Consider the following 18,965-nt stretch of genomic DNA (forward strand, 5'->3'; position numbering starts at 1 on the left):
ACTCGGACGGATGTTATGGCTCAATTAGACAGTTATAGGTGGCCTTGAAGTAGGATTTAGCTTGGGGCCACCAGAAATGGCCTGTTTGTGTTGTGTGGACCTACAGAGATGAGCTATTATAAAATCTTCACTTGTGCTCTGCAGAAAAAAGTCATATGGATATGGAGTTCTATGTGTGCCACAATTCTGCACATGCACAATAATGTTTTTAGAGCACAAAAATGTTCTGCCCACTTAAAATTATTTTTAGCTTGCAAGATTTTATTTTGAGCACACAAAAATTGTCTGTGCGCAAGATGATATTTTGAGCACACAAAAAGCAAAATATCTCCTTGCAAAGATTAATTCATTTTGAGCAAACAAAAATCTATTTTGTGCTTGAATAAAGTTGATTTGAATGTGAATTTGCACAGAATTCTGACATTTATGTAACTCCACTGTTTTTGCATGTGCAAGCTCTCACTCTCTCCTCCTACCCACTCTTCATTTGCTTGCTCAACAAGGTCACAGCATTATAATGTACCAGAATTTTAGCCAATCAGAGATGAGGTGGTACATTTTGATTGTCTGGCTAAATTAAAGATCATACTGCTAATCAAAACAGGAGGAAGAGGAGAAGGGGATAGTTTGTACTGAACTTGGAACAGTTTGTACTGAACTTGGAACATTGTGCCTGTTGGCTCTTCTGCAATATTTACAGTGAGAAGTTCATGGTTGCTGTAGCTATCTCAACTGTCCAATCGCAGAGCGCTTGTAAGCAGCTCCTAATAGCCAATCCTGACGTAAGAGGCGGGACTTGTCGGAATACAGGCAGAAAAGCAAGGGAGCAGTCTAAGTTACTTCCGAGCGCATAGAGCGCAAGTGAGATCTTGCACACGCAAATTATTCATCTTTGCAAGAAGAAACTGAGTTTAAGTGCGTGCGAAATAACATTTTGTGGCCTCAAAATATCATCTTGCGCATGCAAAATTAAATTTTTGTGCTCAGAATATCATTTTGCACGCTCAAAATAAAATTTTGAGCACGTAGAATTTTGGCACATATATAACTCCATATTACGGATGGCATGAGGATGAGTAGTGATGAGAGAATTTTTCATTTTTGGGTAAAGGGTTCCTTTAAAAATACTAATGTGACAACGGGACATTACAGTATAGTTTTCACAAATATTTGTGCTAGCATCTAAGCCTTGTGTGTGTGTGTGTGTGTTTTGCTGTAGCTATAATTCAGCTCATTAACACCACACCCATTTTTAATTACCGAATCATTAACACCACACCCATTTTTAATTACCGAATCATTAACACCACACCCATTTTTAATTACCGAATCACATGAGTTGATTCAGATTCAAATTTTAAATTCTGTTCAACCCATTTGTTTAAAAGAATCGATTCAGAAGAACGATTCTTTGGCGACTGGCTAATCAAACATGAGCTACTACAGCTAAATACTTTGGACTGAAAGAGAAAACATTGAAAATTTTACTGGGTTTCATATAAAGTCCATATTTTAGCAATGTTTAGTAATCATTCCAGTCATGTATGCCCCCTCACAGGTTTAAGCAACATAAATGTTGATATATTCATTTATAATAAAAATTTAGGACAAGCCACAAGGTAAGTTTTTTTTTTGTGTTTGTTTTTTTTTTTTTTTTGTAAACAATTTGATCCAAACTTTAGTATAATGAACGAAAGCATGCCACCTCTTAAAATACCGTGCATGTCAGAACACGGAGAAGAATTTGCCATGGTGAGTTTAAGCTTGCTGTAAACATTTCACATTAATAGATTGAACCGAGACTGGTTGCCAGAATAATTATGTAAAAAATACAGTAAAAATGTAAACAGCTTTACAGAACAACCTGTAAATTTTACAGTTCAAAACTGTTGTAATTTACATGACCACGATGGCACTGTAAAAAAAAAACAAAAAATCTATTCAATTTACTGTAAAAAAGCATCATAAACCTTCTGAAACAGTAAAAATCTGCTTTTTACTTTATAAGGTATTGTTAATCACCATAAAGTTACAGAAGAGCACATGATGACATTAATTTCACCAATAATGGCTCTTCCAGGAGCAATGACCAATAATCATGTAGAGACAGTGCCTAGTGTCACTCACACAAACTCTAAACACCATCAGGGTAACACATGTGAAATTAAAATAATGCAGTAAACATTAACTAAACTAAATTAAATATAAAACAGAACACCACAATGTATGTAACTGATATTAAAAATAAGAAGAAACATAACTATTCCCATAAAATATAATGAAATATGATGGGTCATGCAGGCAATTGTGGGAATGCCCGATTATTGTTTTTTATTGTAATTTTAACAATAATTTACTGTAAAAAGTATATGTACTCTCTTGTTAAAAATAATGTAAATTTGTACCATTAATTATACAGGAAAATCATACTTTTTACATCTAAAACTTTTTTTTAAACTACTGTATTGTCTTTTAAAATATATTAAAAAAATTACTGTATATTTTACAGTTAATATTTGTCAATCAATTAACGTTATATTTCTGTAGCATTTTTACATTCTTTTACTGTTAAAATTACAGACATTTCTTACAGTGTGGGTCTAACTGTAACACTGGGTCTAAGACTGGGTCTAACTAACAAGGGTCTAACTTTACCTTGTCACTTCAAAATAAAAACAATATTTTTTACTCCAAAAATCTAAATACTTTACTGTGTCCACAGATCCCCCATTAACAAATAGACAAAAACTTTTAATATCCAACATAACAGAATGTCACAGATCACTATTTTCCATTGACAAAAAAATTAGATCATTTAACCTCAAAACTGTTTGGATGAAATAAATCTCACAAATGGTGATGTTCAGATGAAACATCAGCTGCAGACGCCAATCTGGACGAGCTCACAGATACTGTGACATCATAAATCAGTTTCTGTGAAGATATGCGCATTCCTACTTGAACTTATTTAACGTTCAACAATGACAAACCATGGTTTACAGGAAAACTTAGACAGCTTCGTCATGCCAAAGAGGATGCTTACAAAAGTGAGGATAAAATCTTGTATAATCAGGCCAAAAACACACTGAATAAGGAAATTAAAGTGGCTCAAAGAAGGTACTCTGAGAAGCTGAAAAACAAGTTTTCAGCTAACGACCCTGCATCAGTGTGGAGAGGCCTGAAAAACATTACTAACTTCAAGACACCATCCACCAACACTGTAGGGAACCAACAACTGGCTGACGACTTGAATGTGTTTTACTGTAGATTTGAAAAGCCCAGTCTCACACCCTACACCCACTCTGACCTTCACTTCACACAAACACCAACACTTCCTTCAGTTCGGCTTTCAACACCATCATCCCAGCTTTCCTATGGAATAAATTAACCCAGCTCTCTGTTCCAACATCTATTTGTCAGTGGATCACCAGCTTTCTGACAGATAGGCAGCAGTTAGTGAGACTTGAGAAATTCACTTCCAGCACATGTACGATCAGCACTGGTGCCCCCCAGGGATGTGTGCTCTCCCGACTACTCTTCTCCCAATACATAAATGACTGCACCGCCAAGGACCTCTCTGTCAAGTTCTTGAAATTTGCAGATGACACTACTGTCATCGGCTTCTTCCAAGATGATGATGAGTCTGCATACAGAAGGGAGGTTGAATGGCTGGCTTACTGGTGCAGTCAAAACAACGGTGGAGATGATAGTGGACTTTAGGAGGAACACCCCAACATTGACCCCGCTCACCATTCTAAACAGCACTGTGGCAGCAGTTCCTGGGCTCTACCATCTCCCAGACCCACATTGATTCCATTGTGAGAAAGGTCCAGCAGAGGTTGTGCTTCCTTCGCCAGTTGAGGAAGTTCAACCTGCCACAGGCGCTGCTAATCCAGTTCTACTCAGCAGTCACTGAGTCTGTCCTCTGCACTTCAGTAACTGTCTGGTTTGGTTCAGCTATGAAATCGGACATCAGAAGACTACAAAGGACAGTTCGGACTGCTGAGCGGATTATTGGTTGCCCCTTGCCCTCCCTTTAAGAACTGTACTCTTCCAGAGTTAGGAAAAGTGCTGGAAAAATCACTCTGGACCCCACTCACCCAGCCCACTACCTTTCTGAACTGTTGCCTTCTGGCCGACAATACAGAGCACTAAGCACCAGAACCGTCAGGCACAAGAACAGTTTTTGCTCTCAGGCTATCCATCTCATGAACAGTTAAAAACTATACTATAATTATGTGCAGTACACAGCCTAGTCAATAATATTATTTAACATATCCTACCTCTTAGCATATAACAGATTTGTAATTGTACATACTAATAATATATATATATATATATATATATATATATATATATATATATATATATATATATATATATATATATTTCTATTCGCTTTTTATTTTACACTCTCTCTCTCTCTCTCTCTCTCTCTCTCTCTCTCTCTCATTGTTGTTTGTGCACTGGAAGCTTCTGTCACCAAGACAAATTCCTTGTATGTGGAAGCATACTTGGCAATAAAGCTCATTCTGATTCTGAAGATTAAGAGGAGCACAGACATTCAATAAAGGTGTTGAGATGAGATTTAGTGCCAGAAAAAGTTAAGGGGGGTGGGGGGTCAGCTTACCCCGGGGGCATGAACGACCAGAAACTAGCTGAACGAAACAAGTCACAAAACAACACTATTTAACTACATATTTTATCGCCATGTTTAGCTAGTAACACGGTTGAGTGAGGCGTAAACGAATCACTGAATTGTTCTTTTAAATGATTCTATGAAATTTCGAAAGAATTGATTCGCTTGGATGAGTCAAAATTCCAGACACTAACCACTGTATCCACTCTCATTTGTCTAACCAGAAAATTTCCTCATCTTGTAGGCGGATGTTGTAAGATCCATTGGGATGGATCCAGTCTCGCTTTGGTAGGTGGGATTTAATTAAGGTGAGTCAGGATTGCCAAACTTCAGCGTTCAGACGGAGGATTCGACCCACCCTGTCAGGTTCAGTCGCTTGAAATTCACTGCTTATTCAGTGTTCTTATTTGTATAAATCCTAATGCAGTTCTAACTTGTTGAAACTTCTTTGTTAGTTACGACAAACGTGCTGACCTCTTGTTATTATTATTATTATTAAACAGTACATAAGGCAAACAACTCCAAGCACGGACTGAGACATGGGTGAGACGGCTGGCAGAGAGAATGGGATTGTTACAAGATCTGCTGAGGTGAAATAAACTTTTTAATGGCGTTGATCTAATTTTGCAACTGTGTTAGTTTTAAGATCTGTGGTTTAATGTATGAGGAATGCAGGAAATGTTGATGGTGGTTGTTCTCAGACCGTTGAGTCAGTGTGAAGGATGATGGCATCATGAACTCCGTCTTGGCTAACTAAGAATTCATGTCTTCTCCATTTCTCTAGTATATTGGCTCGTTTCCTGTAGATGACAGTTGTTTGGATGATCAAATTCAGCAGCTGCACACTCAGCTAAAGTCCCTAAAGGTAATTTGTGTTCTGTGGAAAGACTCTGAAGTGTATGTCTGCTTCCTTTTTAATATTTGTTTACCTCTACACTACCAGTCAAATGTTTGGACACACTTGACTCAATTTGTTTCCCATAATCTTAAAAACCTTTTTATTTAAAGCAGTAGTTCACCCAAAAATGTGAATTCTCTCATCATTTACTCACTCTCATGCCATCCCAGATGTGTATGACTTTCTTTCCTCCGCTGAACCAAACGAAGATTTTTACAAGAATATCTCAACCATTTTTGGATGAGAACAGACCAAAATATAACTGCTTTTTCACTATAAATCTTGGCAATCATGATTTCAAGCTTGATTACACTTCCTATAGCACCATCTAGTGCTAGGTGCATGCTTCAAGCACTAGGAAGAGTAATCGATCATGATCGGTTCTTGAGACTGCAATGGCAAGATGTAGTAAAAAAAAGTGTTATATTTTGGTCTGTTTTCACCCAAAATCAATTAGATCGCTTCTGAAGACATTAATTTAACCACTGGAGTCGTATGGATTACTTTTATAATGCCTTTATGTGCTTTGTGGAGCTTCAAAGTTTTGGTCTCTATTCACTTGCATAGTATGGACCTACGGAGCTCAAATATCTTTCTAAAACCAAATGCTTGAAATTAAAGTAATACACAGGCACAATTTATTAATTTATTTAAAAAACTAACCTTTTGACATGTGAACTGTTATCTAAGCAAAGGGTGGCTACTTTGAAGAAAGTAAAACATAAAATGGTTTTTGTTTAACATTTTTGGTTACTGAATAATTCCCCTACTTTGATTTGTGTTATTTCATCGTTTTGATGACTTTACTATTTTAAAATGTGAAAAATAGTAATCATTCAGAATGAGTAAGTGAGTCCAAACTTTTGACTAGTCATGTAGATGAAGTTTGATCATCTATAATTGCAGAATTGCAGGAGCAAGCGTGCAGTTTTATTAAAATTCTCTGTCAAAGGAGTCAAAGTTTATGATGAAGATGAAACGGTAAGATCAAATGCGTTTGATTTCTTCTCTGAATGTTCTTCTGAACATCCTCTCTGCTTTGTAAGTCATAAGGTTGAACTTGTGTCTGGTATCTCCTCAGAAGCTCCTCATGGCTCATGCCACGTGTCGAGTCTCGCTGTCCACCACCTGTCCGTCTGATGCCCAGTTTGCCTTTGTCTCTCATAATCCTGGAGGTTCTGATGCGCAGCTCTACTGCCACCTCTTCAGAGCCAGACATGTACGAGCTGTAAGTCTCAACATGACAAAACCCATCCACCACAAACTCTTAGCAGTGTTGTATGTATGTAATATTTTGCATGTCAGTTCTAGAATTAAGACTGTGGATTTATGTTTTTCCCCTGTAGTAATATTTAGAAGTGTCAAGACTTTCAAGTGTCAAGTTTTTTTTTTTTCTTCTGATATGTACTGCCAAATTTATCTGCTTGCTTCAAATATCTCAAATGAAGTTAAACCAGATTCATAAATAAAAATACACCCCGCACCACATTGAGTGTTGTGATTTTTAATTTGAGAGTTTTGTTTACATTTCTTGTTTGTTTCTGTTCTGTTCTGGTTTGTTTTGTTTTTCGGTTCTTTTGGTGTTTTGGTTTGTTTATTTTCATTTCTGTTTTCTTTCTGTTGTGTTTGTTTTTTTTTGTTTAGTTTTTTGTTTAGTTTTGTGTTCTAGTTTGTTTTTGTTTCTGTTCTGTTTCTGAATCTATTCTGTTTTGGGGGGGTGTTTTTATTATTGTTGTTTTTGTTTTTCCCAAATCAAGGCCCAGTTCCTGAATCTGCTGCTTTGCCGCTGTTTCCAACTGTATTTCCTGGAGAAGCACCCAGAGGAGGCTCAGAATGAGTGTTCAAGGAAGAAACCCACTCGAACCCCATCACTGCTTAATCATGGTTTCCCTCTTAGTGTTAGTGCCTTGGTGTCCTTCCGAAGGGCCCCAACTCAAGGCCTCCTGCCAGGGGCAAAGGTACACAAGTTATCTAGTGTAGCCACATTTCTTTTAAGGCTTAACATAACTATGATTGGAAACAAGTGAAATAATTTAATAAAAAAATATACTTGCACTGTAAGCTTAGCTGGCAAGCAGTCCAGAGGTTTGAAATACAGAAACGTGAAGCTTCTATTTAGTTAAATTCATCCCTAAACATTTTTGTTTCTTTAGCTGCGAAGTTGTCTAAAAATCATTATTTTGAGGTTTGGACTGCTGTTTTAGATGGATATGCTTTTCAGTATACAGTTTTTTTTTTTTTTTTTTTTTTTTTTTTTTTAATTGTTGAAATTATTTTCTTCAGTTACGAATTTAAGAGCTTAAGCTGTAAATAACCTGCAGTAGTCTTTTTAAGATGTCAAATACCAGAGTTTGGAATATTCCAATAAATGGAATACTGTACTATTCTACAAGATGGTCATCTTGGTTTCCCTCTGCAGGTTTTCTCTGAGCCAATCACAGAGCGTGTGAGCAGTCCTGAGGAGGGCCCTACTTCCTCTCCCACTATAGTTCGTAAAATGGCGATCCGGACCAAAAAGCTGCGCTCTGGAGCATACCGCTCATTTACCTTTACTCCCCTCAAACAGCGCCATCTGCAGGATAAACTGAGTGCTCCACAAGGTGGGATAAGTGTTCATAGAACACTGTCGAGAGTGAGAGAGTTCATTAGGTAATGCACATGTCTAGTTATGATGGTTGGCCTAATTGAGACCCAGAGGATTAAATAAACCTCGAGGAAAAACACAATTTTTATCATTGTGATTTTAATTTTGTGACGTGTGTAATTTCTGTGCCACTAGTGGCATGAAACAGACTATAACTATTTTCAAACAAGTTTCAAACATCAACCCCCCCCCCCCCCCCCAGTAATTACACACTGCGGCATTAAAGGGATAGTTCACCCAAAAATTCTCTTATCATCTACTCACCCTCATGCCACCCCAGATGTGAATGTTTGTTTTCTGCAGAAGAAAGAAAATGAAAGATTTTTAGAAGAATATCTCAGCTCTGTAGATCCATAAATGCAAGTGAATGGTGACCAGACCTTTGTTGCTCCAAAAATCACAAAGCAAACATAAAAGTAATCCATAAGACTCCAGTGGTTAAATCCATATCTTCAGAAGCGATATAATACCTGTAAGTGTCGGTGAGAAACAGAACAATATTCAAGCTCTTTTTTACTCTAGATCTCTACTTTAACTTTCAGATGTGAAATTGAAACTAAACAGGCACCACATGTGACTTTCAGATGTAAAAGTGAAAGTGGAGATTTAGAGTAAAAACTTGCATTTTGATCTGTTTCTCACCCACCCCTATTATATTGCTTCTGAAGATATGGATTTAAACACTGGAGTCATATGGATTACTTTTTTTGCTGCCTTTTTTTATTTTTGGAGCTACAAAGGTCTGATCACCATTCACTTGCATTTTATGGACCTGAAGAGATTAAATATTATTTTAAAACTTTGTTTGTGTTCTGCTGAAGAAAAAAGTCATACACATCTGGGATGGCATGAGGGTGAGTAAATGAGAGCTTTTTCATTTTTAGGTGAACTACCCTTTTAAATCTTTAGAACTTTAAAAAAAATGTTTGGTTGCATTTTCTCTGCAATCAATATAGTGATTGTACTATTCCGAATAATTTCTTTAAAATGCTTTTCTAAAGACTGAAATTGTGCTCTGTCCAAACTAGGATTGCCCCTTTCACCAAAGCAAACATTGGTGTATCGTTTGTGAGACCAATGAGATATTGATTCCTATGGGAATCTAAAGAATCTTTTCTCTGTGTGAAATAGAAAAGGATCAGGAAAGTGCAAAAGCATGCAGGACTCGAGAACCCAATTTGGCAGAGACAGAAGAAGCTCTGGCTCAAGCTGTGTGGTGCTGGGCTGGTCTGTCTAGGTCAGTATGAACCGTGATGGTACTGATGGTACGTTGCACTAGTATTAACTAATTGCTGAATCACAAAGATCTATTACTTTTCTTTATGGTGGTTGCTCATGAAAGGAACAGGGGCATGCTCCTTCCCTCCGTAGTGCTAGGGTCTTCTCCGTGTACAAGAGAGATCAACCCTTAAAGCCTCCCTTGCTAGGGTTACAGCTATTAATACTTAATTTTTTACATTCCTATTCTAAGATGTAAACACTATCTTTTCATCTCTCCATAAGGACCCGGAGAAAAATGGGTCTTTAGTATCTCAATATTGTTGCAAGAAGCGACAGAAGGGACAACTCGTTTGCCGTGAGTTGTGACTTGTGTCGGTGGAGGAAGAGATCCTGGTCCTTGAGGAATGTGGTTTGCTGTGGCTGCCTCTATTTCAACACAGTACTTTGGGTCCTTGTGACGAGGAGGAGGGCCGGGCCATGACTATGCATGCCCGGCCCCCAATCGTGCTAATCAGCCGAGGAGAGGGATAAGTGCAACGAGATGCGGCAGTTCCTTGCCACTCCCTCTCTGAGTATGAGATACAGGTGTCAATTACAGCCCAGGTGATGAGCCTTACCGCTTTCCCTCTCCCGCAGACAGACACATGACCATGCCCCCCCATGCCACATACCCCCACCGCCGACTCAGGCCAGGGCAACATCCAGCCTGCCTCCCCCCGCACCCCCTTTTTCTGGAGAGAAATTCCGCCACAACCATCTGCGTCCCAGGTCTGTGGATCACCTCGAACTTAAAGGGCTGAAGAGCCAGATACCAACGGGTGATCCGCACATTAGTATCTTTCATGCGTTGGAGCCACTGCAGAGGAGCGTGATCGGAACAGACGGTGAAGGCCCACCCCAGCAGGTAGTAGCGGAGGGTAATTACAGCCCAGGTGACAAGCCTTACCGCTTTCCCTCTCCCGCAGACAGACACATGACCACGCCCCCCCATGCCACACTCCTGCTTCACCTAGATGGGAGATTGGAATGGCTCGATCCAATCAATTGGCTGGTCAATACATGACCTAGGAAAACTCTGTGATAACTCGACATCTGATATCTTTTCAGACTCCCCAGTAGGCATTGGCTAAGGGCCAATCAAGTGAACTGAGCAACTTGTTCCTCTTTTTGCTCTAGTACATCATCCCAGTATCCCTGATGCATAAGTTGCTGGAAATCCACGGCGCTGTCCATCCCTTTTTTTTGGCTCCAAGGTGGGTGGGGAGTAGAGATGATGAAACTGAAAACATTAAACATGGCTACAAAACACACCTCAAAAAAGTGATTTTTGGACCTGGATACAGATTGTAGCTAAGAAAATAGATGTGATCCCATGTCAAGAAGTGATGATTGGCCAAAATGTATTGTCATTGATGCTGTATCACCAGATTTGCCAGTCACTAATCTTTCACCTTTTGCCATACATAAGGTTATTGCAGGAGTAGCAGGAACAGTGAAAGAAGTTAAAAAATTAAGATCTGGTCAAATTCTTTTGGAATGCTGTAAAAAGGCCAGTGCTGAGAACCTTCTACATGCCAACCTGTTCGCTGGAGTTCAGATAAAGGCAATCTCCTCATCCAATGCTGAATTACAGCAAAGGACCAGAGAGTTGGATGATGTAGACAAAGAAGAAATAACTCACGAGCTCAAGACTTGAGGTATAAAAAATGTGAAAAGGATTATAATCGAGAGAAGACCGAATGATAAAGACTGGTACGTACATCATTACTTTTAACAAACCTCTACCCCAGTAATTGGATTTTAATTGGATATCTTAGCGTTCCAGTGGACTTATTTGTACCCAACCCATTGTGATGTTTATCTGTCAAAAGTATGGACATGGATCTAATGGCTGTAAAAACAAACACATCTGCTGCAACTGTGGTGAGGAAGACCATAATAAGGAGAGTTGTCAAAAACCACAGAAGTGCTGTTATTGTACAGGAAGTCATTAAGCTGCATCATTCAGAATGCCCCATGGGGGTCAAGGAGAAGGAAATACAGAGGATCAGATGTACTTTATACACTGTCCCTTATACACTGAATAAAACATTTGCCTCTGTTGTCAAAACAGCTATGAGAACAGCCAGACAGATCTCACCTGGATGCATAAAGACAAACCCCAAACAGTTAACAATAATAAACTTCTCCCAAGGACCAAGAATACAAGAACTCAAAGTAAGCCTCTTGTAATTGATATCCAATCCAATCAGAGTTCAACAAATGAAAATCAAACTTCAAAAAGAAATACACAAGATTATCTCATCACAATCAAAAGTACCCCAAGATGAAACTTCAAAAGACAAAACATATTAAAGATGTTGAAATGAGAGAGAGTGGACACCATAGTAGAAGTCCATCTCCTTAAGGCAAAATTAGGTCAACCGTCCCTATTTTACCTACCTGATAATGGAGAGTTTTATCATCCAATGGAACTGTTATGGCCTCAGGGCTAATTATACTGAGTTACAGCGTTTAGCTGCAGTTATCAATCCTCTTGTCATTTGTCTTCAGGAGACACAACTATCATCAGATTGTACCCTCTCTTTTAAAAAATGTACAGCTTTTAATACCTTTGGACCTAACAATAGACAGGCTTCTGGAGGTACAGCCATTTTAATCAGAACTGATGTGATTCATAGTCATATCAGTATTAACAGCAATCTACAGGTAACAGCAGTGCGTTTGACCCTACAGAAAACCATTACAGTCTGCTCTATTTACGTTCCTCCTGACTTGAATATAACGCACATGGGCCTGGATAATCTGGTTGCTCAGCTCCCTTCTCCTTTTATAATCATGTGAGATTTTAACAGCCATAACATTTTATGGGGCAGTAACCATTGCAGCACTAAAGGAAAGAGGATTGAAGATTTTATAGATAACCATGCCTTATGTCTTCTAAATGATGGATCACATATTTATTACACCCAGGGCATGGAACATACTCGGCAACTGATCTAACAATCTGTCAGCCTGAGTTATTTTTAGACCTCTCATGGAAAGTTTGGCATAAGACCACTTTCCACTCATTTTAACCATCAAAGGAAGAGAAGAAACAAGTGTACAATGATGGCAAATTAAAAAAGCAAATTGGGACCAGATTCAAATCCTCTGTTACAAGAGTTCCTAATGCTACTAAGAACTTTACTGAAACACTTATATCCATAGCAAATGACACTATTCTGAGAACTTCTTATAATAGAAAATGTAGGTGGCTTCCATGATTTGATGTGTAAAAAAGCTGTAAAAGAGAGGAAAAAAGCTGACTCTTCTTCAGACCTCCAATTACTGAAAATCTTATTAAACTCAAAAGATGTAGAGCATAGAGGTGGCCTGGGTAGCTCAGCGAGTAAAGACACTGACTACCACCCCTGGAGTTAACGAGTTCGAATCCCAGGGTGTGCTGAGTGACTCCAGCCAGGTCCCCTAAGCAACCAAATTGGCCCGGTTAACCTCCTTGTGGTCACTATAATGTGGTTTGCTCTCGGTGGGGCGCGTGGTGAGTTGTGCATTGATGCCGCGGTGGATGGCTTGAAGCCTCCACACGTGCTATGTCTCTGCATTAAAGCGCTCAACAAGCCACGTGATAAGATGTGCGGGTTGACAGTCTCAGACGCAGAGGCAACTGAGATTTCATCCTCTGGATTTAGGTGAGTCACTACACCACCATGAGGACTGGCATTCCAAATTGGGGAGAAAAAGGGGAGGAAAAAAGTATAGCAAGAACTATAAATGAAGCAAAAAAGGAAAGCTGGAAAAGATGTGTCCAGCTTCTCAGCAAGCACTTCATCAAATAAAGTCTGGAATCTGATATGGAGGATGAAGGGCAAGAACAGTGGTCCACAAATATAACATGTCAAACATCAAGTTTCACCTTTAACTTCAAAACAAGAAACTGCAAACATCGATTGAAATCTGCCTTCCAAATAATCCAAGCTCAACAAGAGAAGAAAAAGGCGAACTTTTCCTCAAGCAATATGGAAACATATGACCAGCCATTTTCCATGGTAGAGCTACTAAGAGCTATAAAAAGATCCCACAACACAGCCATTGGACCTGACAAAATCCACTACCAATTTTTAAAGAATCTACCTCACACTACTCTAACTATGCTTCTTAAAATTGTTAACTTCATTTGGATATGGATATCAGGAAATATTCCACCCGCTTGGAAGGAAGCAGAAATTATACCCATTCCAAAGACAGGGAAAGACCATAATGATCCCAACAACTATCGCCCTATAGCCTTGACCATCTGCTTATGCAAAACAATGGAGAGGATGGTCAATGATCGTCTAGTTTGGATACTGGAATTTAAATGTCATATAAGTAATGCCCAGTGTGGATTCAGGAAGGGTCGAATCACAATAGACCACCTCATCACTCTGGAAAGCTATATACATGATGCTTTTATTAAGAAAGAACATGTTGTAGCATTTATTTATTTATTTATTTTTATTTAGAGAAACATGGAAGTATGGCATTTTAAAGGATTTGTATCATCTGGGTTTAAGAGGACGTTTACCAGTTTTTATTGAAAGATTTTTATCAAACTTTTTAGAGTCTAGGTAGATAACACCTTGTCTGACCTACATAGACAAGAACTTGGAGTGCCTCAAGGAAGTATTTAATCAGTAACTCATTTTAGTATTAAAATAAATAGCATTACAAAAGTAATTGGTTCAGATAATCACTGTAGCTTATATGTAGATGGCATCTGAATATGCTATAGAAGCAAGTAAATGAGCAATATGTAGCAGAAAATTCAAGTGAAGAGAAATAAAATACAAACTTGGTCGATGTTAAATGGCTTCAAGTTTTCAAAGGCAAAAACGGTTTGCATGCATTTCTGCCAACTTCGCTCTCTGCACAATGATCCAGAATTGCATATGAATGGAGTCCCCATCAAGGTTGTAAAAGAGACCAAATTTCTTGGCATCACCTTTGACAGCAAACTGTCCTTTATTCCTCATATTAAGTTATTTAAAAAAGAGATGTTTAAAGCCATGAACATTTTAAAGGTTTTATCTAAGACAAAATGGTGTACAGACAGCTCAATCCTCCTAAATCTATATAGAACACTGATTCGCTCAAAGCTGGACTATGGAAGTATAGTCTATGTTTCAGCAAGAAAATTGTATATTCGACTTTTGGATACTATACACCACCAAGGTATACGACTGGCTTTGGAAACTTTCAGAACGTCACCGATCCAAAGTTTTTATGTGGAGGCTAATGAGCATTCTTTGGAAAACATGCCTGAAGCTGGCTTTACAAAACGCAGTCAAGCTTAACACAAATAAAGAAAATCCGGCCTATCCAGCAGTCTTTTCACCTCAACTTTCAATAACGTATGACAAAAAAACAAACAAGTTACATCCGCCCAATTGGTCTACACATTAAACCTCATCTGGAGAATTTAAAAGTGGATTTAAACATTTTGGAACAAACTCATTTTTGTAAATTTCTCCATGGGACCTCAGAAAACCAAAAATCCTTCTGGATTTAACGAGAAACAAAAAGTCAAAAACTCATCCAAATGATTATCACCAACAACTTCTGGATATTAGACAAATGTTCCCATTACTTATTCCACTTTATACAGATGGATCTAAATCTGAAAATCATGTGTCTGCGGCTTTTGCAACAAATCAACTACGTCAGTGTATACATATGCCTGACCAAATCTCAATTTTCACTGCAGAGGCCAATGCTCTACTGTTGGCGCTGAAGTTCACTGAGACTGCACAAAATCATGTCTTAAAGCACTAGAATCTATTAAAACTGATTATCCAACAATTGTAAAGATTTTAATCAAATTGTCATCCCTTGAAGCTCAATTTTAACATCATTATCTGCTGGGTACCTGGCCACTGTGGAATCTTTGGAAATGAGCAAACAGATAATGCTGCCAAAGAAGCATTATCTACAGAACTCAAAAAGTGCTCAATACCTTCCACAGATCTGAAACCAATCATACATTTGTATGTCAAAACAAGTGGCAATCAGAATGGGATCAGGGATCAGTGCTTAACAAACAAATTACATGAAATAAATCCAGCTGTTGGGACCAGAAGTTTCTTCTCTTTTAATAACCGCTGGATCATGTTGCTTATACACGATGTCGGATAGGCCACTCAAGACTCTCACACAAATTTTTACTATCAGGGGAAAATCAAATTGAATAGTGATAATTAACTAAATTTAATAAAACTTAAAATATATATATATATATATAAAAATTTGATTAAATTTTATGAAATTAAAATGCATAAATCTTTAAAAAAAAAGACTAATATATATTTCTTTGAGTATATAGATATTTTATTCTGTCATTTGATTGGCTGCTATATCTTTGCAGCAGGTAAAGATATATATAATATCTCTCCCATAAATATAAGGGTTTATATTTAGGAAGGTCATTCACAGAGCAAGCTCCTTGTCTAGTATTTGTATTTAGTGTTCTCAATTTTTATTTAACACTTTTGTTTCGATCACAGTGATTGTAGCTCTTCGCTGCTGGCAGATGATGTCCTTGGTGCCTTCCTTCTGTGTCCTCATCCCAAAAAGCCCAATCGTGGGTCTCTTATAGTTCGCTTTCCATCAGGTCTGGCAACCCTTGCTATAAAGAATTCCAAGGGGAAATTCCACCTTGAGGTGAGCAAAAGAATTTAAAGGGATAGTTATCCAGAAATGAAAATTATGTCTTAATTTGCTCGCTCTAATGTTGTTTTAAACATGCATGACTTTCTTTCGTGGAAAACAAAAGGGAAAAAAATCTTTACACTCAAACAAAGTGAACATTGACTCATTGCTGTCAAGCTCCAAAAAGCAAAACCACCAGAAAACCACAGTAAATGGAGTCTATACGACTCATGCTCTTTGTTACAAGTCTTGGAAGCCATATGACAACTTTGTGTGATGAACAGACTCAATGTTGTTATTCGCTCTCAAATGAAATCCTGGATCAATTCCTGTATTCAGCAGTAAAATCAAATGTGGCAACTACGTCAGTAACATCGAACCTGATTGGTTTTTGCACGTCTCCTCAAACATCATGAAATTGATGCAAGATCCAATGAGTTTGATATTTTGAAGGCAAGTGGTTTTGTTTTTTGGAGCTTGACAGCCCGGGGCACTACTCACTTTCATTATATGGTGAAAAGCTGTGTGAAGATTAGAAAAAAAAATAGTTTGTGTTTTCCACATAAGAAAGTCAGTCATATGGGTTTGGAGCAACATGAAGGTGAGTAAATGACATAATTCTCATTTATGGGTGAACTATTCCTTGAAATGAACTGTAGTGTTTCCTAGTGCTCTATAACTGCTTTTGGAAGTACAGTGTTTAATCTTCTTCATGCAGAAATTCCACAATGAGTTTGAAAGCCTCGCTGCTTTGATCGAACACTACACCGAGTTCAGTGAGGAGCTGGAATGTTCTCTGAGCAGCACCCGTGTCAACCACTGCTATGATTGGGAGGAAATGGTGAACAAGAGCTCACTTACACAACAAGACAGCAAGAAAGGCACATTTAAAAACCAAAGTTTTGTATGAATCCTGTCTTTCCCCCAATGTGGTTATTACCATTTTTTTAATCAATATAACCACTCTTATTATTTTACATTTTTAAAGATTCAATAGCTGCTGACATTTGTAAGGCTTCCTATCTAGGATCTAAATCACTTGCACAATTTATTTTCTATAGACACTGTTGTTTTGCCTGTTTGCAATAATAACCTCAATAACTTTAACTCACCTGAAGCACTGGAGTTTTTTTTGTATTTATTTTTTTATAGGGAATATGCACTTATTGAGATTGTTTATCATGTGAATGTCAGCTTTTAAATGTATACTTAACAAGTTTATCAAAGGCACAGACTGTATCTTTGTATGTACCCTGTGTTATGCCTTAAAATCCCTGTCCACCTATATGGAAGCTGTATATATTGGTATCGTGGGTTTTATATATTGGTCTTTTGGGGTTATGTATTGGCACCAGTTTAGAGCACTTGAGTGATGACCTCAATTTCTAAAAACTTCCACTATCCAGTTGATGGTCCATAATGTTTTCTACTTCTTAAATGCACTTTTTTTCTTTCTTGAAAACACTCCTTTTTTATTATTGCCTTTGCACCAATGTAAATTAATTGTCTCGCCTCTTTACATAAACTTTTTTTACGATCATGTTTGTTTGCTGTTCTTTCAAGATTCAGTCTTTTGAGGTGTCGTACAGTAGGACAATTTAACTAGTAGAATCTCAAGAAAACCTATCAAGAACATGGTAACATTTCACCCCAAAATAGAGAAAAAATATAATTGCTGTAGTATGTAGAGAAAAAACTCACATTACCATAATGCACAAAAAAAAAAAAAAAAAAAAAATTTGAATATTAAACTATTTTAATTATAGTTATATAATTAAATAATATTATTCAAACATAATGGGAGTATTTTTTGTATTGAATTTAATTGGGTGATTTTAATAAAAAAAAATTATCATTGTGTGTAGAAAGGATGACTTTCATTACTGTAGCTATAAAGGCACTCAAAAAATAAATTTAAGATTTATGCATTTCAGTTGTATAAAATAAATTCCATCAAATTGAATTGAGAACTAAAATAAAAATCTAAATATTTTAAGGTTTAAGGATATTATTTTAAGAATTACATAATTAAATTTGAATTAAGTTTTTATGAAATTGGAATGCGTAAATCTTAAAAATAGGCAAAAATATTTTTTGAGCGTGCAATGAGTAACTTTTTTTCATATTGCAAAAATGAGAATTTTGGGGGAAATGTGATTGTCATGAAAAGAATGTCTTAATGCAAAAATATTAATGATCCTCAGAACAGACTTAATTTTATTTATGCAAAAAAATATTTAAATGTGTGTGTGTATATAATATATATATATATATATATATATATATATTAGCAAAAAAGAAATGTCCCTTTCTCAGGACACTGTATTTTAAAGATAATTTTGTAAAAATCCAAATAACTTTACAGATCTTTATTGTAAAGTGTTTAAACAATGTTTTCCATGCTTGTTCAATGAACCATAAACAATTAATGAACATGCACCTGTGGAACGGTTGTTAAGACACTAACAGCTTACAGATGGTAGGCAATTAATGTCACAGTTATAAAAACTTAGGACACTAAAGAGACCTTTCTACTGACTCTGAAAAACACCAACGCACCATCTGCGTGAACGTGCCTTAGGCATGTTGCATGGAGGCATGAGGACTGCAGATGTGGCCAGGGCAATAAATTGCAATGTCCGTACTGTGAGATGCCTAAGACAGCACTACAGGAAGGACAGCTGATCATCCTTGCAGTGGCAGACCACATGTAACAACACCTGCACAGGATTGGTACATCCGAATATCACACCTGCGGGATAGGTAAAGGATGGCAACAACAACTGCCCAAGTTGCACCAGGAACACACAATCCCTCCATCAGTGCTAAGACTGTCCGCAATAGGCAGAGAGAGGCTGGACTGAGGGCTTGTAGGC

At 37.5% G+C, this 18,965-nt stretch overlaps 1 protein-coding gene across 3 annotated transcripts; it reads left to right on the forward strand.

Annotated features, from left to right (window-relative positions):
• The first annotated feature begins 4,943 nt into the window (after positions 1-4,943).
• Positions 4,944-17,629, forward strand: LOC127427896 (SH2 domain-containing protein 5-like). Of its 3 annotated transcripts, none has more exons than XM_051675814.1 (10): positions 4,944-5,005; positions 5,143-5,229; positions 5,424-5,504; positions 6,444-6,518; positions 6,619-6,765; positions 7,295-7,495; positions 7,957-8,137; positions 9,313-9,418; positions 15,945-16,101; positions 16,808-17,629. In XM_051675814.1, the coding sequence occupies exons 2-10, from the start codon at positions 5,179-5,181 to the stop codon at positions 16,997-16,999; spliced, it is 1,191 nt and encodes a 396-aa protein (XP_051531774.1). In that variant the 5' UTR covers positions 4,944-5,005; positions 5,143-5,178; the 3' UTR covers positions 17,000-17,629. The 3 variants fall into 3 exon arrangements, with proteins under 3 accessions (XP_051531774.1, XP_051531776.1, XP_051531777.1); XM_051675816.1 differs by having other exon boundaries at positions 6,622-6,765; XM_051675817.1 differs by lacking the exon at positions 6,444-6,518.
• Positions 17,630-18,965: the final 1,336 nt, after the last annotated feature.

The sequence above is a fragment of the Myxocyprinus asiaticus genome, chromosome 37, assembly GCF_019703515.2.
Source record: "Myxocyprinus asiaticus isolate MX2 ecotype Aquarium Trade chromosome 37, UBuf_Myxa_2, whole genome shotgun sequence".
Classification (NCBI taxonomy): domain Eukaryota; kingdom Metazoa; phylum Chordata; class Actinopteri; order Cypriniformes; family Catostomidae; genus Myxocyprinus; species Myxocyprinus asiaticus.